Consider the following 24,145-nt stretch of genomic DNA (forward strand, 5'->3'; position numbering starts at 1 on the left):
AAACTTAGAAATCGCATATATATATTTTTTAAACTTTGTCTTCTTTATTTGTCATTCAGTTAAAAATCTTAATTAACTATAATGTATCTTTCAATAACTGAAAAAATCCTGGTTATAGAGGATTAAACAACGATCACATGGAAGGTTAATTTAGTTACCGATCGTTCAAAGAGGGGATACTAATACCTTTTTTCTATTTCTTGCCTTCTTGAATCGTCGAACAATTTCTCAAATTATGTCGTAGGGTTCCGTTGCTGTTTTTAACGAAATCACTCAAGAAACTCGCATATCTTACATTTCTTTTTCTTTTCAGAATTATTAAAACGCACTTTACCCATAATATTTTACAATATATCCTTAAAGTATTCGACAAAGCACTTTCTCGTTACATTTACAATATCCCATTCACATTCTCGTTTTTTCTTAAAAATCATCGAAACGCGGGTTCATCCACTAATCGCATCTATTAAACAACCCGACCTGATGAAACTCAAACAAAACAATTGGTATGAAAGAACACGAGATCCAACAGAACTATCTGGAGCAAACGAATCGAACCAGACGAAGTGGACGAACAAAACGTTTAATCGAACGAAACACCAATCCAAAATCTTTTGTGAAGAATAATCGACGATCGCCAGATGTCGATGGCGCGTGAATCAGAGTTATCGAAGCTACACTGCCAGCCATAAATGTTAGGACACCTATTCATTACAATTATTGGGAAACTCTAAAAAATGTTGGTTTATTTGAGATTTTATATTGTATTATAATTATATGTTATAATTATAATAATTAGGTTAAGGCTTTTTATGCGAATTCATATTTTTCATATTTGAATGCAACTACAAAAATGGTACTTAATTATAAGTAAAAATTTGTTTTACCTTCTAAATGTTACATTGGGAAGATTACATTAGAAATGTTATATATCTTCCCATATTATATACACTCTGTACATTTTTCTACAATAAAATTTTCCATAAATGCATGCAAATCTGCAATCTAGATTATGATAATCATATAATAAAATAATTAAAAAATAGGAAGGACGAAAAGTATCTAATTTGTATTAAATATAAGTAGGTATTTTAATATATACTTATGGCTAGCAGTGTATATTATGATGGATTCATGAAAGAAACGTAGAGGATCGTAGATATTGTGCCGTAATTATGAGAGTCGTCGCGCAGAATGATCGAACGTGCAAATTTGATGATTATGTCATGACTTGGCACTCGATCATGGAGCCACGTCGTCTTCCTTTCGCGTGTTTCCGTCGATGAGTAAAATAAAGTCGCGAACATTGCGTTCAACATGATTCTCTTGGCTCTTTATACGCTTGGCTGTTTTTACGGATAGTCCTGGCTTCCGGGTGTAAACGTCGATCTTTTAGTATATACTCTTTCAGCCAATTCGTTTAATACTATTTAGTATAGTGTTAGTACAGTTGATGAAAGAATTATGGTGAAATATAATTAATTATGATTTCTTTTTCATGGTGAAATATCATTAATAATAATTAATTTTTTTTAATTAAAGAAACGTGAATATTACAAGAACTATAAAAATTGAAAGATGTTAGTGTTCTGGAATAATGCAGGTAGTTATTCGAGTTAATAGTAAGTCCTGAATATTTTTAGGAGATTTCTGCCGTTTTAGTACACCATAGCATAGGAATGTCAAGTGAGAAAAATATTTATCGTTCCTGTACTATAATTAACAATGATACAGGGGTGTTTTGTAACATGTAGAACCTCGTTCGATGGTGGATGTAGTCGCGAAAACAATGAAAAAAGTTGGTGTAAACGCGAACCCTGTTTGTCCTTGTACTTAAGTTCTAGCTTTTTTCACATTAAATTATTAATGAGTAGACTGTGGACAGTTATTGCAAATCTGTATCTCTATAAAAAGCAATGAGAAAAGAGTACTTTAGACACTTTTGTATATCGTGTAGATTCCTTATATTTTTGTATATTTAAACTTAATAGCAAATATTTAATAAATTTAGTAAATTTAAAAAATGCATAAACATTGGGAAACTTTTAACATATAGACAAACTACAATATTTCGATACATTTCGACATTAATGCAAATTAAACTTAGCGATATATATAGTTAATATTAACGATTAAAGAAATAGATTTTTCTTTTTGGAACAACAATTACGTAATCCAGTGTAACGGCGCTGTAACATGACAACCGCAGGCTTGAATTTAGGTCGAAAGTGACTTCCCATATGGTTAAGCAGCTGTACATTATTGATATACAAAAATGACTATGATTCGAGAAAAAGGTTAAACAGGGCACATATTTATGCAAACTTTTCTCATTCCTTCGTGTCCTCTATCTACCATTAAAGCTACATAGTTCCCTATGTTATAAAACATCTTGTACAGAAAGGCAGATTCTTACTTATGAAAGATTCTTACTTATTAATTTATAAAATATCATTTTTACAATATTACAAGAAGATTTTAGAAATCTTCTACTTATATATTCGCCAATTATATGCAAAAATACTTGTGATACGAATCACCAAATATGCTTTCTCATTCAACTACTATTTTTATAACTCCTTTATATTAATCTTAAATATACTTAAATATACTCTGTTTGTTCATCGAGAATGAATTTTATAATTAAGGAGCCTTGTTGAAAAAGGGTCCAGAAGACAAAATAGTGAATTGATTAAATAACAAAGTCACTAGTTTTTTAAAATATTAGTTACGTTTGTGTTTATAATTATATCAAAATATAATGTAAGAAAGTAAAATGTGTTAAAGTTTTTCAATAAATATAACATGTAAGTGTTTCAATACTTATAACTGGAAGTGTATGTATTTACCATAAACCTATAGACCCTTTTTATCAAAAAAGTTTCCTCAATTAGTTTTATTTCCCTAAAAAATGCTTCTCTTCGATAATCAAACAAAAGATTGAATGTTCTCAAGAATATAATAATATGTAATAACGGCAGTTTATAATGAAATAAAATTAACAGTAAGACATAAAAAACCAAAGAAATAAACTCGGCTATTAAATGGTAGAATTAAATGACACCCAGGAACCAGAGGACTATCATAGAGATTGATAATCGTATGGTCTCTGATATCAAGTATGCACATATGTGATCGGATACATTGCTCGCTTAATAACGCTGGACATTATAAACGGTAAATGTAGAATCTTCTGCGTTAATCGTCGTAACCGCGATAATAGGACACAAGCGTATTTCGTACGTTCTTCTGGATCTCGCTTTCTTTCTTTCTTGTTTCCTTTTCGTTTCTTGCAAAACATAGAGGATAGACAGAGATTTCGTGTGCATGTATATGTGTTATGATACAGTGACCGCGAATCATGTATACAGAGTATTCCAGATTTTTCATACAAAACAATGTTCATAATTTTTATATATTCTATGAATAAGGAATGTTATATAGATCATTTACAGCTTCATTAAAAATGTATAGGAGAAATGTGAAATACCCAAAACAGAATAATATTTTGGTCTGCGATAGCATACCATTGAGCTTTTAGATATGAATAACTTTAAAGAAGGAAGATATATCAATCAAATAGTAGTACATGTGGTGAACTGATAAAAACAGAATTCGTTCATTGAGATGAAATAAAAATAGAATTTTTATTACAACTTTTTAATTTTAAATAACCTATATTTATGGTCTTTTTAGTTTTGCTCGTAGAACATTTTTGTTCTGCAGAAAAACTTGGGGCACTCTGTATAGTTTTAAACACAACAATACTCGACGAACGTTCGTCCGAGAAAACTGCTATTACTCTGCTCTCAAGTCGTTGCCCCTCTCCGTTTTCCCTCGTTCTTTTTCCTTCTAACTCCATTTTTTATCTTTTCCTCTCGTTTTCTTATAAAGACTAGATTGTACATAGTATTTCCTATATACACACGAACACAAATGAACTTGTTTCGTTTTTCATCTCGATCTTTTATCTTCCTTTTCTTCTTTCTTTACTCTTTTCTTTTCTTTCTCTACAACTATTTAAAAATGAAAATCATAGTGGTGTAAGTCAAGATTTTGAGGATTTGAATCTAATATGTACTTCGACTTTTAAATGTATCATTCTTTTGGTTTTATACTTCATTAAGTTATATAACTGAAGATTCATATTTTTATAATATAAATACAATTAAGTAGAGATTTGCTTCACATACTATAACAAGTACTTTACATATCCTATGTGTTTTTGCATATTGCATGCATTCTGTGCTTCTTTATGATTTGAAGAAACATAACTGATTTTTTAGTAAATTATAACAAACGAACTTACAACCACTATGATTCTTAGTCTTCCATTTGTTCTTTCATCCCGTAAGCTAAATTGTCCGTCATATAGGAGAGAGCAAGTTCAATTCGGCGAATCGTCATCTCGGCGACTCAATGAGAGCCACTCTTTCTCGCGTTCTGGTCGCTCTACTTTTTGCTTATAAATAAACGAGCCTCGCGGTTGGCACTTTGTGACGTCGGCGGGCCACTGTGTAGAGCTGTGAACGGGAAAATCGAAATGAACGGAGGAGGAAGATAACAAGCGTGAAATGGCCAAGATGAAATTGGAGGGTTAAGCAAAAGAAAGAAAGAAGAAATAGGAATATATGAAAGTAAGAAATATGGTAATATTGTAGGAAAATTATATACCGGGCGTTCCACTTGTAATTTCATTGATAGTGAAAAAAAATAAAAACAGTTTTTAGGTGATGATTACATAGTTTGCGCATGTTTAATATCATCCGATGATGATAAAAAGATTCTTTTCAATATTATCTTCAACGCTGCTATTTTTCTTGTTTAAGATCACTGATATTAACATCAGCTTTTTATTAGTTTAATTTATTGCAACATTGTAGCCAATTTGTGGACAGATTCAACGAACTATAACATTACAATGGATCTAAATAAAAGAAATAAATAATAATTATTTAGTTGTATTCATAGAAATCCGCAATATAGAAGCTGCTAATTTCAAATTAATCAGAAGATTAGCAGAAAATTCAATATACATAGTTGGAATTAGAAGAAAAATGATACCAAATTTCTGTCTGGTAGCGTACATAATAAAAGAAAAGAATGTTCGCCTAAAACTTCGCGATGATACGTTTACAGTTAAATTTAAGATGTGTGTATATAATTTTCTGCAAATATATTTTACGCATTTTTACTGGTGTATTATTTGCCCTCGGTTTATCCGGAAAAACCGGAAACACCTTGCGCGAGAGGGAATTATATAACAATGGGAGAAACAAACAGGGAAAAACAGGTGGATAGCCGTAGAAAGAGACGTTGTCTGCGTGGGTGACGATTACGAGACGAGAACGAATAGAGAGAGAAAGAGAGAGAGAGAGAGAGAGAGAGAGAGAGAGAGAAAAGGGAGGGAGAAAAAGCGCCGGAAAACCTGTGCTTCGCGGACACATCAGCGAAAATAGAATCGCAAAGTCTCGGACCCGCGTTTCTACAATAAAGTACGCATATATTATGTATGTGTATGTACAGTAGCTCACGAAAAAATTCCGATACTTGTAGAAATATTTTATGAATTTATTATGTGTGTTATGCAAAACACTTTGACAGCACTCCAATGAGACCGAACTGTCGTAATCATATTGATAAAATTAAAAATAAATCTGAAAATGTATATGAAAGTTACAAGACATTTAGTGCAAGTATATATTTCGCAAAGGTCATAAAGGTATTTAATAAACAAACAATTATTCATTACATTAATAAACCTCAATATACAATGGAACCATGTTTATCGCTTATTACATGTTTGATGGTTGTTCATGCTGTATACTAAATTTTTAATATATATGTACATATATGATTGCAATGAATACCTTGTAACTTTTATGTACATTTTCAGATTGGTTTCAAATTTTATCAAGATAATTACGTCAATCGTGTCTAGTTACAATGCTAATCAAATTTAGGAATGTTTTATGCATCACATACTTTTATTAGTATCCAAATACTTTTGTGAGCTACTGCATATGTATATGTATGTATCGTGAGAGGTGTTGGATATAGGTTTACTGCGTAATGGCATAATTCGCGGTCCGAATGGTTCTACAGTCCCGGATGATGGAATTAGGACCACTCAAAGCTTTTAAGTTGAATAATGTAGTGGTCAACAATGGGTAAACAAGTGATTTGATCAGATTTCAAACATTTTCAATAGTACTGAAGCCAAATAAACTGTCCGATTATGGGAATACAAATATTCTCCGACGTTACCTAATAAAAATTAAATAAATTGAATAAATTAAATAAATTAAATAAATTAAATAAATTAATTGTTACATATACATAATTACCTACATATATACTTATAATTATTAATAATTTGGACAATCAAAGACAACTTGTCATTTATCTGATATAGTATATGTAAAACTTCTGCGTGTGGTCCTAATTTGATACCCAGAAACCGTAAAATGCATTCACAGTATTCTACATATATTGAAATAACGAAATTCCCTTTATTTCTCTATAAATTGATTAATCACCGTAAATTCCAACATGTTTTCATTTCTTTTCAATCTTCTTCACTTTTCTTCCATTTCTTCTTCTTTTTTAAGAGATAGAGAAGAGTTGGGAGGGTGCGTGGCCTGCGATCCGAATAACCGAGAACCGAACGGAAAACCGTAAAACACGGAAAAACCGAACCGAGTCATTCGACGACACGCTAAAAGCTTCTTAAAATCGTACAAAGCACCAGTGCGTACAAATTCACTCCTCCGTTCGTCTATACATACAACTTGAGAATCACAATGTCCCTCTCTTTCATACGTATTATAATTATTCATCTTTCTCGTTCAAATTTTTTTTGTTTCTTTTTTTTCTTTTTACCATCGACGCAGTGACAGAATATATTATATATTTCATATATATATATATATATATATTTGTATGTTCATATATATACATATACATACATATATATACATATACATATACATATACATATACATATATATATATATATACATATAGACTTTTTTCTCTGTTTTGTGTTTCGTTTACTAGTCCGTAGCAAAAAACTGGCAGCGGTGTGTCGCGATTAACATAGAACGAGTCCTTAAAAGGAGAAACACGAAGCCACGAATATAATTTCTTCGCTCGTTCGTTTCATTCTCCTCCTCCTGCTCCTCCACCTTCTTTAACACTTCCTCTTCCGTATCCGCACGTTTCTTCGCGCGCAGAGAAGAGAAAAACGCGTCGTTACCCGGCGTCGTGTGTCTTTTTTCAACCTTCCAATCGACAAATACCTATTGACAAGGAGAATCCAGAAGTCATCGAAATATCATCGACGAACAGACGACGAGAACAACGATGATAGAACGAAAAGTACGACGCCGGGTTACCCTGAGACGGCGTCGACGATATCCAACACGAGCGGCCAATTAATCCCCGTGATTTATCGAACGACGATACACGTGCATGTAGACTGTACACACGTGATTTCTTCCGTTCTTCACTTATCATTTATCTTTCTCTTCCTTTCCTATACATACATACATACATCTTTTTTGTTTCGACTCCTTCGATTCTCATTTTCTTTCTTATCCTTGTTCTCCTTTTTCTTTCTTTTCTTTTTTTAAATCTTTTTTACTTTTTTTTTTGTTTAGACGCGATTTAATGAGGTCTCAGTGTAACGATTTTATTGTTGCAATTGTAGTTACAGTAATCGTAATCGTAGTCGTGGCTGTACGGCGGCAACAGAGATGTGGACTCATGGGGGGCCGGGCAGGAAAGATGCCTGGGTCAGGCGAGTTCGTTGCTGTCCGGGAAATGGTCGCGACAGTCAAGACAGGCGGCCAGATCGAGCACCAGGTGATGAAGAGTGGGATGCTCGAGGACCTCCGCGTCCGGCAACGGTGGATGGCAACGGGGCCTCTGCTGTCGACCCCTGAACGACCGGTGCAGATTCAACACCACGTCGCAGAACACGTAGCGCACCAGCAACAGTCGTAGGAAATCGTCGCCGAAGAATTGCAACACACTGGTTTCTGCGTGGACCGATAAAAGCGCTCGGTCAGGTCCAAGGCGGTTTCTCTCGGAGTTCTGGTACGTTTTTCTTTTTCTTTCTTTTTTTTTTTGATATACATGCGGACATGTATACATATGTACAAATGGTTGTAAAAGTGTCTCCGTGGTTGTGTACAATGGGTGTGCAGTTGGAGTTTCCCCATTTGTTTTTCTTTTTTCTTCACTTTCTTCTTTTTGCTTTTCGCTCTTAGAGAGCTTTGGTGGTTTTAGAAATTAAAACGAGGCCCTTTGAGGTTGTTCGGATTTTTTTTAGGAAAATGTTTTAAAGCTTGTGATGTTTCTTCTTTGTAATTTAGAAAGATGTAGTGAATAACGAATAGCAAAATTGTGAGGGAGTTTGTTGCATGAGAGTAGTAACATTACTGCGTTGAATTTGTTTATCGCTCGAAACAATTAATCCTATCTTTTGAGTTGTGGGAGAAACTCTTTTTTATCAATGGTAGAACATATTTTCCTCGTATTCTATTAAAATAATTATACATAAGTATCAGTTACAATCGACAAGTACAAGTACGATTGAAAAATACAATTTTGCGTATAAATAATACTAAGCATGAAAGGATTAAATTAAAAAGTAGATCCCCGCCACACAATTTTACTATTCTGTCTTCCTGCATATTCTAACTTCTTGCCATATTATTATTCAGAATTCTGAAAAAGAAATGGGATAAATGGGAATAAAGGGAAACATAAAATAACATAATTTCAATATTGGAGGAGAGAAGGGAAATACCATAGAAAAATGAAAGGTTTAAACACCTCCAACTGCACGCTAACGGGCAACCGATTCATGGAGAGACCTTTCCAACACTCTGTACGCTCATTCGTTCGTTTCGTTTCAGAATTTTGACGTTCGAGCAATTCGATTTATGTTCCGATCGGGGACGTCAGTTCGCCGGTAACTTCCATCGTCGTACTCGACCCTTTTGCTCTTGATAAATTTTTATGAACTCTCCGTTACGGGCAAATAAACTTTCCCGATTTCTGCGAATGTTTGCGACAAGTTTATTTCGATCCCGACGCAAAAGAAGTGTTGGTAACACTTGTTCCAGATAGAAAAACCCGGCAGGTACATTTTTTCTAAGGTGTATTTTTCAATCCTCGAAATTCAACATTGTCCAAGTCTTATTCAAGAAAAAACTTTCTTGTTCCTTCATACATATTATCTTCTATTTTTAAAAAATAGGAAAGAATAATAACTATAAAGGCGATTATATTCATCTAAACCTTTCTCTTTCGCATTTGTAACATCAAATATGGAATTTGTATTATAGGAAGTAAAAATCACTTATATCTTTGATATTAAACATCTAGTAAATAATTCCTGTCTACTATCATATAAAATTATATGTATATCAATAGCTTTGGCATTACAAACAGTTTCATTGTGCTAGAATTTCGTTTGTTTATAAGAGGAGAGATCGTATCTCTAAACCAAAATTTTTCCAGTTTAATCTGAAATAGAATAAAGTAATAATCAGATGAATGAAATTAAAAATAGTAAAAAGTAAATTAAAGTAAATAAAAAGTACAAGAGTAATAGTAGATAGTAATAGTCGCGTTCAAATAAAATTAAATTAAAAAATTAGATTAATTCTTAGATGAGTTATTTCACACCTTATCGCTGTCTCTAGTTAAACTGACGAAAATATGCATGACAAGGATAGTTTACTCTGCTCGTAAGACTCGGAACTGTATAGTCCAATCGGGTGGTCGTGATGCTAAAAAGAGAAATTAAGAGTAAGTAGTGGAAAATCTTCAGAAAATTTTCTTGATAAGCAGTCAATTGCATCTGCGACTGTTTCGTCAGCGCAGTTACATCACTGTCATTCATTATACCGTCATTACAGCCATTTATTTCGCTATTCGTTCCCATATGTCATAGGATGTAATTAACGAAAGTAGGAAGACAATTAAATTATGACAATTGGCATATACAGATAAAGAACATTCTCCTACAAAAACTGTATCTTTTTTCTTTTACGCTGTGGTTTGAAAATTTGAAGCATATGACATAAAAGAGAAAGTGGTGGGAAAATCCATCCACTTTTATCATTTACGTGCTCGAGGACGTGTAGTAGCATTGTCATGATCGCTCGGTTGGACTACACTTCGAAATTGATTGAGGACCAACACCACAGATACGTAAATTTCTTTAAAATTATAGAATTTCATAAAATGGTAGAATCTAGCTGAAAGAAATAAGGAAAAATATACCGAATTCCAGGAATTTCCTTTCATAGTCATAACGTTAGGAAACAGAAATCGCTGATGTAAACTGATATTAAAACAATTGGAAATGAAACGTTACGTTAACTTGGTTCTTAACTTGAAGTTCTAAAATTGATTCTTAATTTGTCATACTATACTGGAAATCACCTGCTGACGTCCACGATCTTCCTCTAAACAAAAGTTCGACGACGGTTCCAGATCCAAAGATATGGCCGACAAATTTGCATATTACTGTTGCTGCTGTTGTTGCCTGCTACTAGAGAACCTGTTGTTGTTGTTGTTGTAGTTGTTGTTCGAACTTTCGAACGAATTATTGTCAAGCTAGACAGCCAGCTGGCTGTCCCGATCGATTTCGGTGAAACTTTCTAAGGGTAAAGTGAACTAAACGTATCCGTACAAAGCTTTACTTAACGACGCGATTATTATAAAGAGAATGAGAGTGAGTGAGTGAGTGAGTGATAGATAAATAGATAGATAGATAGAGAGAGATAGAGAGACAGAGAGAGAGAGAGAGAGAGAGAGAGAGAGAGAGGAGAGCCTGCGACAAAGGAAGCCACTCGTACGTTCAAAACTCGCACACGACATATCGCTGTCGCGAGAGGAACAATGGAGAGCCCCTTTGTAGCCGACCCTAGATCACGCGTCTAGGAGGAAAGATTGCCGGTTCAGCGATAAACACGACCTGGATCTAGGCCAGCTCTGTTTATCGTTCGAACGCAATCGTAAATCCCTTTCGGCGCGTTCTGGCTGCCGGTGAACGAACCGAGACGATTTCGAAGACTGGGATCGAGAATTATTCTAATGCACTCCTCATTAGCAAAGCCGATTATAATCGTTATTAAGGAATAACCATCGGATTGATCGAGAAGTTTGTAGTGTTTTTTAAATATAAACTTCTATCAAATAGATAGATATTTGAGTTCTCAACATTTTAAACTCTAAACTTTATCATTTTCAAACGTGGCGCTTTGAATTTTCAAATGTTCAAATCTGGAAGCTTGTCGATTATTATAGCCGCTTAAATTATATTGCTGGATGCTTTATAGTCGTTTGACGAGCGAAACAATGTTGAGAGAAGATGACGTTGGTTGTGGAGGATAACGCGTTCCGCTGTCACGCCAATTTTATGTGATTTGGCACCCACGCCACGTAGGTCAACGATATCTGGTAAAAGATAAAGAGATTATGAAAAATAGCAGGGCGCTTATCCTAGAATCGTGGAATTGACTGTCTGAATATCCGCATAAAAGAATTTTTCTTTTTATAATTCCTAACAGACATACGTTTTATTTACCTTTTAAAATGAGCTTAAACGTTATTCTCAAAAATGAAGATTCCTATAAATGGACCAATACTTATGAGCTGTAACATACTTCTTGGATATGAATTGATATAAGGAGAAACACTATGGTAATTTTTGTAAATGATTTGAATTTGGGAAAGATCTGATGTATGATTGCATATTGTTTGCTAATTGATGATTTTAATAGTTACAGAAATTTACGTCGGTGGATTTTTTTCCTCTCTGTGAGCCCACACTCCTTTCAACGAAGATCGATCCTTGCCCCTTTGGAGGAAAAAAAAGATAGATGATACCAAAATAAATTCATTCGCACGTAAATAATATAACATCTAATTGACCTTCGCACTATTCCACATCTCTTAATTACAAAATGTCCTATTAGAGAGATTTCACAATCTTCAAACCTATATCACAAAATCCTCTACAAAAAACCAAAGAGTGAAATACTGTATCAAATTCATTCCCATTATCGTTATTCCAAAAAACATAAATCTATTATACAATCTTTACAATCGTTTAAATATTCTAAGATCCGTCTAATAAATCTCTAAAAGCAACATTCTCATCACCCAGTCCACGGATCGAACGCAGCCAGACCTGAGCCAAGAAAGTTTCACCGATATGCCCCATTCCCCGTTCCCCATCCAATTAGAAGAGAAAGAGGGACAGAGATAGATAGACAGAGAAAGAAGCCAGAGCAGAGCTCTTCCAGGCCGTGTCAGGCGACAAAAACAACGTCCTGGATCCTTACCGCATCTGGAGCGCGTGACGAGCTGACAAGCCTCGATGAGGAATCGCTCGATGTAACGCTGGCACCGCTCCCAGTGGTGCATGGCCAGGCTGCCGATGTTGCATATAAGGCAAAACGCGGCTAGGGGGGCGTGGAGAAACAGAGTGAACAGGCTTCCACCGTGTCGAACGTCGCGTAACGTTGACGGCGTGTCTTGGGGCGACATCAGCACCATCAACGGCTGTCCGAAATAACGAGGTATCTGTTGGAACACGAAGCTGTTGTCCGAATCGACGACCACGAACAGCGGTTTCCTTGTGAATGGATAGAGGTCACCCGGGTATAGGCAGTGCGGTTCCTTGCCACCTGTCGGCCTCTTCCCGTGCTCCGGGTCCCTCTTGCTACACGTGGACACGCCACCCAGGTCGTACCCCACTGCAAAATCGGAAGGTTTATCAACATCGTGCAATTCCGGTTTCGTGGAGCGGCGTGATGTCACGTGGGAACGGTACCCTAACTATCGGGCTACGCGCCCTTCCTTGGCTTCGTTTTGTGTTTTATGTCAGTTTTGGCTTTTCAGGTTTCGAGTTACAAAGAGTATTTAGGAAATTTGTAGATTGGAATATGGGGATTTGGTGCTTAAGATTTATAATTAGGAACTAAGGCAATTAAAGTTTTTAAATATAAATGTTGGAATGTTGAGGTGTCAAAGCATTGAAGTTAAAAGATTTGGAAACTGGAAGATTTCAAATTTGAAAATTTATTGCTTCCAAATGTGAAAGTGCAAGAATTTAAAGCCCAGTAATTTAAAAATTTGGGGATTCAAAACTTTAAAATCTAGTAAATTGAAAATTCAAAGCTTCTAGATTTGAAAATCCTGAAAAAGTACAAAGTTTTCAAATTTAGAAGCTTAAAAATTTGAAGTTTCCGAATTTAAAAGTTTGAAAGTTCAAAGCTTCAAAATTTGAAAGTTTAACCACTCAACGCTTCGAAATTTAAAAATTAAAAACTCATGGGTTAAAAAATTAAAAAGTTCGGAAATTTGAAACATTGAAACCGGAAGTATTATTTTCTAACGTAATCTATCTTTTTAAAACTATAACAAATCTTCCATAAGGACCTGAACGAATACTCTATAAAACCGAAACTTGCGGTTGCTGAGGCCTGTTTTTCGCACTGAGCGTTCTATAAATAAATCAACGATCAGTTGCATCGGCTGTTCACGCGCGGCCGGCTTGAAAGAGCGAGCTTCATTTCGGCGAAACAATGAGCAGAGAAGCTTGTCCGACCGTGTCGGTTTTCGAGACTCGCCGCTTGAAATTGGAGCGTTACCAAAATCGTTGCCTGTATCCTTGGAAGATTTATTTGTGTCCGGACTAGATCGTACCACGACATTGTAATTTGTATCGCGCTTTTTGGAACGTACCAATTCTGCTTTTAAATTCTACCTAGTTTCCCGCGCGTCTGACCATTCCTAGTTTTTTCCACTAAATACCCTATATATGTTCTCTATTCAAATTTAAAAGGTCAAATTTAATTTCTTGTCTAATGCTATAACGGTATGGTGAATGCGTATTTTGAAAGCCGAAATAAAAATAACAAGGATCTATGTTTATACGTATGTTACTATGCTAAATATTCCAAAATTATTGACTGTCTTAACATTCTAATCATATTGTTGATTTTTTACGGAGCTTTAAAGATATATCAACCTTTTTTTTGAGATAGTTATATCTTTAAATGTAACAGGTTGTTTTCTTTCCATATTAAAATATTTTCTGCTTAACATTATGTAACATAAAAATAAAAAAAACAAAGAAGCTAGACTTATTATATTAGTCCCTTATGGTCTTCATATTTGATATATTGAGATCAGAACACACATCCACCGTAACCATAGTCTAATGCCAACGTTTATCTGTAAAATCTATCGCAACCGTAAAAGTGAGATTTTTAACGACACCGAAAGCCGAGATTTACTTAAAAGAGGCAAAAGAATTGTCGGTCGAATGTAACCGGCGGGGTTTCTTCGATATCGACGCGTCACCGCGTATTTCGATATTGATTGCAAACTTAGAATCTACTGGGCCGACAGCTTGGAATCTCTATCGCGGAATAACCTTGACACGGATGCGCTACTCTACTTTCGTTGAAAGACCGTTTTCGCCTTCTCGAGCGGCTTGTAACCTCACCGCGCTCTGAATACCGGCTTCCGAGCGCTCCTTTGGTGGTCAGCTTGCTGAATTTTTCAACATCTTCGACCTTCGGTCTTGACTCGAATTTTTTTCTTCTATTCTATCCCTCCTCTTTTCTTTCTTTTTTCTTTCACTTTTCCTTCGTCCTTTTAAAGGTATTTTATGTGTAACATTTAGGCAACATACAAATGGACGATAAGTGGAAAGTGTTACGTACTTTGAAGAGAACAGCAGGAAGGGAGAAAGAGAGATTGCTCGATGACTGGAGAGGAATTGTGATACAGAATAAAGTAGTCTGTACAAAAGATCCGTTTGGAAATAGGTGGCCAAATTTTACAGCGTGTTTCGGTTCTACTGATGAAAACGGGTCACGTGAAGGTTATGGATTTGCGGACGTTTTCATCTCAAGTTGTAGAGGTACGCATGTTATACTGGAAAATATATCAACGTTACTTTATTTTATATGTATATACCTCTTCGGAAACGAAATTTTTTGAGTATAATAAAAGTTAGAAATATGACTAATAGTAATCTCTGAAGGAAAGTATTTTTATTTACCTTCCTAACCTCATTACGTCCTGTGGCACAATCGTATTTCTTATCATTAAAAACTTTCCAAATTTATGAAAGTTGATAGATAATGAGATATTCAAAATCTTTTTATTCGTCGAGACGGAAGAAAAGTAGAGGTTTAATAATCCAAAGTTTGAATCAAAATATCTGTAATATAACACAAACGTCTATTATACATTATCATATTTATAGCGTAATTTAACCTGTATATAAAATTAAACACGATCCCAAAATTTTGCCACCAATTTACCACTTGATACACGCGATAATAAATACCCATACGACGATAAATACTTGTTTACATTTACATGCGGACACTGACAAATATTGAGAACACATAGAAATATAGTAGCTCGCGAAAGTAAATACTTATAGAAACTTTTTATGAATGTATTATGTGTGTTATACGAAACAGTTTGGAAATGAATATATTGTAACAGTAGTTTCTTATTGCTGTGTCGCGGATTTTTGTGCAATTATGAGTAATTTTAAGATACAAAAATACGTAATGGTATGCAACGTTATGATATGCAACAACATACAAAAGCATACAAAACATATAAACGTATAAAGATACAGTATTGTTTTTGTGTATAGTATTGATTATGATATTTAACAGGTAAACCAGATCTCTACTCAGATCCTACTCTTTTAATTGTATTCATGAAAATACGAATTTATATAAAAATCAGCAGTCTACTAATTATACTACTGATGAAATTCGAAAATGTTTTATATAGCACATACAACATATGTATACATAAAAGATCCTATAGCAAGTACATATTCAGACATTTCCGTGAGCCACTGTACATGTATCACAAAAGACATCGAAAGCATTGCATAACGAATTCTGGTATTAAATATACGAATTACTAATTAAACCAGGACAGAAATGCGATGAATGACGGGCAACTATTCCAGATCGGCCGGAAGATAATAGATCGTCGCGGTTGAACGTCGTGGCACGTGGAATATTAGGAAACCATTTAAACGACCTGGATTTTCTATGTAGTTAATTCAACATGCACCGCGATGAAGGGTCATGGTCGTGTGTATCTCGCATGCCGACTCTCAAGATGTCTTCTTTCGATCCGCATAAAAGTTTCATGAGGATGCCCACTAATTAAAGACGAAAAAGAAGAGGACGCTAGCGTGTGTTCTTTCAAGTTCCTTCGAGTCGCGGACACCTTGTACTGATCTTTTCGCGAATCCAATTAAAGGCGTTGATTTCTGAAGGAGAAAGGAACGCTGTATTGTGAAACTGGAGAATTTTCTTTGTGATACAATGTGGTTCTAACGTGTTAATGAGAAGAGGCTATTTTTAGGCGTGTAATTGTATTGTTCTCAACAAATTGGTTGGATATGAATAATTTTTGTTGCTATTGGATAACAGAAATTCGTAGAATTACTAGTAGTCTAGTTTTTGTATTAGAGGTATGTGAATTTCATCTGAAAATTTAAATAAAACTTTTTACCTTCTGTAATGTATAATGCATTTAATTATATACATGAAAGTATAAATATTTATACCTTTCCAAAATGTATGTTTGATTTATGAATTTCATAGATATCACTTGAATCTGTGTATGGAAGTGTGATACTTAAATATTGATTTTTTATGCTGTGAAATTTTCAACTATTATTATATAGTAGTTAATACTTCGTCTAAGCTAGTGTAGCATTGTCTACAGCTAAATAATTTTTTCTGCAGTTCTTGGTATTTTCTATATGTATCTATGACCATATACATATAAGCTTCTGACTCTATAAGCCTCCTATTCTGACCAATCTTTAAAGCTGTAAATAATATAGCCTAAACAAAATACATTCTATCTCAAATGTCTTAATAATTAGATTTCCTGCTCTTTGTACTTCCTATAAAAAACTGAATCCATTCAAAAACTATCCACTATATATGTAAGTTATTCTTTAACCCTTTGTAACCAGAACTTAATTTGCTTATGAAACAAAAATATGACAGATTATTATAGTTATTCGTATTAATCTAAAATTTAAGAATTAATTATTATTATAAAAAAATCAATGAAGTAGAAATAAAATAAAGTAGAGTTTAAAAAATAGATACATGTAACTTCCATAGTGTCATACAGGGTTAACACTGCTTTACCTTAACCTCAATTCAATTTCCAACAACTCATTTAATTTTGAAAAAAACATTATATAAGCATACCATTCCCTTCCAAGTACAATAGCTGCAAACTTCCATCTTCCAAATTCGGAAAAAACAAAGACCAGAATAAATTTAACTACCGCAACTGATCGTCATCATCAGTTTCGATGAAATGCAGAAACACTTTCCGGTCTTTCCCACTCGACTATACATAATCCGAATACTACTAACGAAAAGAGCGTTCCTTTCAGTAACTAAATCAACGATGAGTGCGGCTTGTGTGCCGTATGCTCACTGGAAGCCCTTAAACGAATCGGAGAAAGGTGATAGTCCGATTCGATGATCCAATTAGTGGCATGCGTTTAAAGGTAGATCTACGTGCGGTGGCGTAGGCATCGTGTAACATTGTTGCGACACGGCTTATCTGTAAACTGCGGATTTTTATACATTTATAGGAAATTTGGAAGTGCAAAATTGCACAAAATACACATGATACAATGATATATAAAATATAAAATATAAAACATGATATATAAAATATTCAAAGTATAGTGTATAATGCTTGATAGATAAAACAATTTTCTTTCTTAATTATATTCTCAAAAATATTTATGAAAAAAAGTCTCTGCTGAGTTTACAATTTTTTAGTTATAATCACAAACATTTGAATCTGTATAAATACCCGCGGTTTACTAGTATACATATATATTTAATTGAGCGTGTTTGATTAAATGTATTTAACTGCTGTAACAAAGGAAGCAGCTTCATTTTTCAGTAATTTAATTAAAGCAACAAATATCTCATTAAATTCGATTTTATCTTTGCTAAATTAACTCTTTCCAGTTAAAAGATTAATATACGGAAAAATAGCTTCTATATGTTTTATAATATTTCAGAATTGTGAATTCAACCCTATCTTCTCTAGATTTTAGTTACGTGGTTTTACCTCTCTAGACCCAATTCGTTGACCAGAATACGAATATTTTGTATGCTAGACATGGAAAAATCCTTTCTTCGTCGTTCAAGGATCGTAAGGAGAGTTAGACGTATCGATAGGACACGGAAGCCTCGCTCTACCCGACCGGTCGAATTACCGGCCGAGGAAACTGACCGAAAATGCCGACACGCGTTTACATTCGGCTTCGTCAAGCGCGTGATTCGTTTTAGCCTTGCATCAACGACTGCCCTCTACCGTGATAAGTAATTTTCGGCCGATCAACGGAATCGATCGGAGGCCAACCGCCTTTTTAAAACGGAAACTATTTTCGTTGACAAGAGGCGAACATGCTTTGATCGATCAACTGGTTATTAGTTCGCGCAAAGTGTTTTGATTTGGAGACTTTCAGGTCGTGGGGGTAGTTGAATTGTCGAATGAGAAGTTTTACAAATTTACTAAGATACGGTATTAGATTTAGAAAAGAAAGCTATGTAAAACTTGATTTGGAAATGTTGGCTTTAGGATTAGTGTGAGAATGTACAAATGTATAAAATATTGGATTTGTGTTGCATATGATACTTATCAATATACGGATGTGGTTATAGTACTTTCAAATTAGGATAGACACGTGTCTGTCGGTGACAATATATTTCAAGAAATCGTCAAAAATATTTAGCCCAATGATAATTTGCTTTTGTACATTTTATGAAATAACTCTAATCGACAAAGCTAATAAAACTTCGTAGCTATTAAGATTAACTATACAATAGAAACATTGCAACCACGGAAAACGCTCTTCCTTATTTTCCTTCCCAAGAAAAACCCATTAACATCAACCATCTATCAAACTTCCTCCAACTCTCCAATCTGCTCTACTCCTACATCGGCTGCCTACATCTATTCCATATCTTTTCCCTGACAGCAAAACGTAAAAACGGCTCAGCCAAGGCTCTAAGATACTCGCGGAAGCGTGATCGGTCGCGATCAAAGGCAACACTCACTTTCTTCCGGATGCTTGACGGTGGAGAAGCAGCCGTCGGCGGACAAGTAGAGCAACAGCGCTCCGTTCGCGGGCAGCTCCTTGAAGCCGCTCGCGAGGAATACCTGTACCTGGCTGTAGGTGGGCTTGTACAACAGGTACTTGTGTGGATTGTCCCGCCTCGGGGCACCGTTCTCGGCACCAGGATACGCGCCAGGCCTGAATGGCATCCTTCCTGCCGGCGACGCATCGTGCAGGTGATTAGGGTCGTCCCTTGGCTCCCTCTCCAGCGTTTGCAGCATCCTGAACATGTCCATCGACAATTCACTAAACTTCACCTGGTCGGCGCAATTGCCAACGATCAGGATCTCCTGAAGGGATAGGCACATGGGTGGCGTACGTTCGACTGGCGGCGAGGTCTGGGGCCCCAACCTGTGGGTTAGTATAACCGGGTTCGAGTCCGAGTGCACCACTCCGACGGCCGATTCGGCCTTCACGAACGCCTTGATCTCGTCGAGTACTAAATTCCACTCGAGTTGATCGTCCGGTTCGTAGGTGCTGGTGTAATCAACGATTTGGGCATCCAACTCTTGGACCAATTCACGGACGAGCTTCATACGATTCAACAGCAGGCAGACGACGATGAAACGGGCGTAGTACCTGAGCTTCTTCACCATCAGGTCGCTCCTATCCTCCTTGGCGGCACGGCTGTAGTAAGCGCGACCGCGAATCGCTGCGTAGAACGAGTAGGCCTCGTGAAGGTACGAAGTCTCACTGGTGCGAAGGTAGTAATGGTAGTAGAGCTGGCCGATCTTGCTCGCGATCTCACCGATCTGCCACCTCTTCAGGCCGTACTTCGTGTCCAGTATCGTCCTGTAAGAAGCGGGCGCGCGTGAGTTCACGCGCGCCTTTTATGGTTATTGGTCTGGTAGGCGCTTTGGTAGGAGTGTTGATTGATATATTGAGTTAATAATGACATAAAAATAAACAAACAAAAGGCACTAGATATAAGAAAAGAAGTATAATTTTATATTTTTATGTCTTTCTACTTCTGGATCTTCTATAAAGTAACCGTTGCTTGAAGTAAATACAATTGCTCAAATATTAAGTATTAAGAGATTTATAGTCTTGTTGTGCCAATTATAAAAAATGTACTGGTCTTTCTTTGCTTTTATGTATTTTCAATTTTGAAGTTAAGATAATAAAGGAAGAGAGGTTAACGTTTCTATGGAGAACGCTGTAAAAAATTCTATATTATACTTAAAACCTTCCCCAGCTAGGCTACAAAAATACAACACTTCCAACCCTATCCATTAAACAATTACCATTAAAAAATCCTCGCAAAACCTAACAATACTTTCTTTCACGAGAAATTACACCTCCCTAGACTAAGATCAAAGAAACGCTAGTAACAAAGTCTCAATACCTAACCTTTCGTGACAAAAAAGGTACAAGGAAACTGCAACACAATAAAAAAACTAAACAAACGAAACAACAAGGAAAGAAAAAGAAAGGTAAAAAAGAGAAACAGGGGAACATAATACAAGCGCGGATACCAGCGATACTTTTGAAACTGATGGCCGTACGTTCGAGAAACTTTTCCCTATTGTTTTGACGTGTGGAACCGATCCTGAAAGAGCGTCCCCGATATTTATTAACAGTCGACACGGCACGATCGCGTGTCTACCTATCTATACCTGCAGCCACGTGTTACGTATGCACATATATCGTACGTGTGTGTATATAGGAGATGTACCGTAGCAGTTGGGTGTCGCATGTCTGCACGAACGCGAGCGGTGTGAATAGCCGGATAGACAATTGACTCTTTGTCGAGTCGCACCATCAGCCAACCGGCCCATGTTGATGACACTTTACGATCAAAAAGGAAAGGTACAAAGGGCTGAAGATTACCGGGCATCCAGTGCAACAGAATCGAAAGGGTAAATAAAGACGTGTGTGTAACGTGGTCCAAGTGGGCCAACGAAGCAAACTCACCCAAGTAAATCGGTCTAGGGTTAGCTTCGACTGTTACTTAGTGAAAGAGGTTATGGGTAGAGACTATGGTGAGTTTATGAATGAAATGATGACTGGAAAGGGATGGAGTAATGTGATTGGTCTATAATATATAATTTATGATACTTTATATATATGAACGGTTCAGAGAAAAGGTGAAACAAGCGATTTGTAATTAAAAAATTTTCGCTAGAGAGAAACAATTAAACTTAATTTTAATTCTTCAGACTTTCAACATTTTGCACCTAACGCAGTGAATAATTAATTCTGATTTAAAGGTTACATGTAAACTAAACAGATTATAGAATACTATGACTACAGCAAACATTTGCACGATCGTTATATCATCCCCATAGTCCACAGGGAGTACGACGGAAACCACGTGACACAGATCCTCGTGGCGACCGTAATGTTCCTTCTGTTGCAATTTATAGACAAGAAACGGAAGGAAAAGAAATTGGAAACGCTTTTACCCTTCAGCCACTGCGTGCGCTATGATAGTTGTTTGTTAAATTATTTTTTTAATTAAATTAAATTATTTTTTTCGAATGAAAAATATTTTTTGACTCGCTTTTTTAGAAAATATATTGTAAAGGAGATAAACATTGTCGCCTTGTATTTTATACTGACCCTAAATATATAAATAAATAAATAAATAATCAGTTTCAGAATTAAAAAATTCTTTAAACTCTACGTTCAAGGTTCATTTTATGTATTCATTCAATTTGTGTCAAGTGACGAATAATCATAGAACGGTTTAGTTTCCTTTGAAATAGTATTTCCCTTATCGTTCACCGTAAATTATATTCAATAATCTTTATTAAAATATTATTATCGGTGACATTTACTGACCTTTCTTGACTTATTCCCCAATGAAAGATCATCAGAATCGACGTTGAACTATTTTAACATTTACGTAAGTCTCAGATTCATATTTTCAATGGCCTTCACGGTGCATTTTACTTATAAAAAGTTACGTGAATAATTTATGACGTTGAACACGAAATTTTAACAATATTTGCAATAATTAAATATTGAAGAATTAAGACCTGTTAATTTCAATCATGCACTAATAATAATAATACTAATAACCGATTAAATTACCATATTTTTATTAATCTAATATAACTAATAATTGCTATGAAATAAAAAATTCGTAGTTATTGAAATAAGTATACTAAATCATATAGAAGATTGAACATAGATGGATGCATTCGCGTAGCGATGGCCACGAGAATCCAAGTCACGTGCTTTTCATCGTACAAGAACTCTTCGGAGAAATCACATAAAGATCATGCAAATTCTGAATCGCATTACAAGAAAAAATCATGTAATATGATCTGTAAAGATATCTGAAACGCAATTGAACAGAGCCTAGTAATTTTAGAGATGAAAATATAGTTTCTTAATGCATAATTACTATAAACTATTATATGATATAGAAATCTTCATCGCAAATGGAAGAATTTCAAAGATATAAGTAATAACTCCATTTTGTAATACAAGATCTACCAAAGGCATTGAACTTTCTAGTTAATTAAATAATAAAATATATTAAAGAAGCTCTATCTTTTTAAAGATTTGAACTATCAAGAACATTGGAATCTTACAATTAATTAAACAATAAAATAATTGACAATATGCTTTATAATTAATTAAAACATACAAGATTTATTGGAATAGGAAACTATTAAATATAGTTATATGTATGTATCTATCTATTTTCATTGAAATCATCTGTATTCATATAGTATATACTCCCAGGTGCATATTAAAGATTGATAGATCTAATGTTAAAAGAAACCATGTGCAGTTTCTATGTTAACTGATGTATCTTTTAATTCTCAGTAAAAGATATTGAAACACTCGAGCCTGAAGCGATCGTTTTAAAAGATATTTCAAGTTCCATTCCGCAAAATTCAGCGTATAAAAGGGAAGATGTACAAAGGAAACGTGAAAGCAGACTAAATTGAAATTAACGTATCTTTTAAACACACATATAATTTTCTCACACAAATATATCCATTTTGTAAAACATCATTTAATTTCATATTTCCTTCATATATATATATATATATATATATATATATATATATATATATATATATATATATATATATATATATATCCTTATCTTTCATACTCTGAGTTTTATAAAATTAAATCACATGTATTATATCATACGTACAATATGCTATATAAAATCTGCTTCAAGAACTATAAAAGTCTAATATAATATGTTCGATGTTTCTTCGTATCTCCAATCCTTATTCCAAACGATAGAAATATCTGGGTTGTGGATTTTAAAAATTCAAAAGTGTATAAATTGTACGTAACATGCAAAATACATAAAATATCCAAAGTCCAATACTCGTTATAATATTTAAAGAGTGAAACAAATTTCTGGCTAGATCCTATTCTTCCAGTTGCAGTGTCAGATCTACCTAATAAAGTATAAAGATATCTATAATGCTAAAGCATTATTACTAGACTACGGATGTTTATATATTTATGGGGAATTTAATGCAAAAATGCAAGGAATGCGCAAAGTCCTAAAGGTGCATAAAATATTCAAAGCTTAAATTTCATTTCTCAAACTAAAACTTTAACAAAAGCGTTTATACAAACAGCCGCAGTCCAGTTATACCAAATCGAAAATGATAAAATTAGGAAAACGACAATCGATGAAACCAGTAAGATTATCCTGTCCTTGTAGATGTACGAAGAGTAATGTGTAACCCACTAAAAGCACCGACATCTCGTAGGGAAATCGCGATGAAGATCTGAGTAAGCGGCAGAGATACACGATAGCTATATACACACACGCGTGACCGTGTTCACTCGCGCGCACGATTCTCCATTCACGTTCACGTCACATGGTGGGTCGAGCGCGTAAAAGGACCGTGCCGTGGTCCTTCGTGAACGGGCGCAACCGATCCCAGTTTTACTCCCCTGTTGCCTATTACG

The 24,145-nt window shown here is 35.0% G+C and overlaps 1 protein-coding gene and 1 long non-coding RNA gene across 6 annotated transcripts in view; one reads left to right on the forward strand and one right to left on the reverse strand.

Moving 5' to 3' along the window:
• Positions 1-24,145, reverse strand: part of LOC138178208 (protein SCAI) — a 26,882-nt gene continuing 2,737 nt past the window's right edge. Inside the window, exons 4-8 of one of the 5 annotated variants that reach the window (XR_011172633.1) lie at positions 19,188-20,038; positions 12,369-12,782; positions 11,956-12,038; positions 11,819-11,881; positions 10,586-11,478 (exon numbers count right to left, since the gene is read on the reverse strand). Coding sequence is in view for 3 of the 5 variants with exons in the window: in XM_069109805.1 (XP_068965906.1) it covers positions 7,798-8,042; positions 12,369-12,782; positions 19,188-20,038 (1,510 nt within the window). In the remaining 2 variants the exon portion in view is untranslated. Of the gene's footprint in view, positions 8,043-10,585; positions 12,039-12,368; positions 12,783-19,187; positions 20,039-24,145 lie in introns of those variants that run through there. The other 4 variants (XR_011172631.1, XM_069109812.1, XM_069109805.1 and 1 more) reach the window with 4 other exon arrangements.
• LOC138178276 (uncharacterized) overlaps positions 20,704-24,145 on the forward strand; it is an 8,763-nt gene continuing 5,321 nt past the window's right edge. Inside the window, exon 1 of the long non-coding RNA XR_011172664.1 lies at positions 20,704-21,105. This is a non-coding gene — a long non-coding RNA (uncharacterized LOC138178276). The remainder of the gene's footprint in view (positions 21,106-24,145) is intronic.

Source organism: Bombus flavifrons, chromosome 1 (assembly GCF_040668555.2).
Source record: "Bombus flavifrons isolate JBK064 chromosome 1, iyBomFlav1_principal, whole genome shotgun sequence".
Lineage (NCBI taxonomy): Eukaryota > Metazoa > Arthropoda > Insecta > Hymenoptera > Apidae > Bombus > Bombus flavifrons.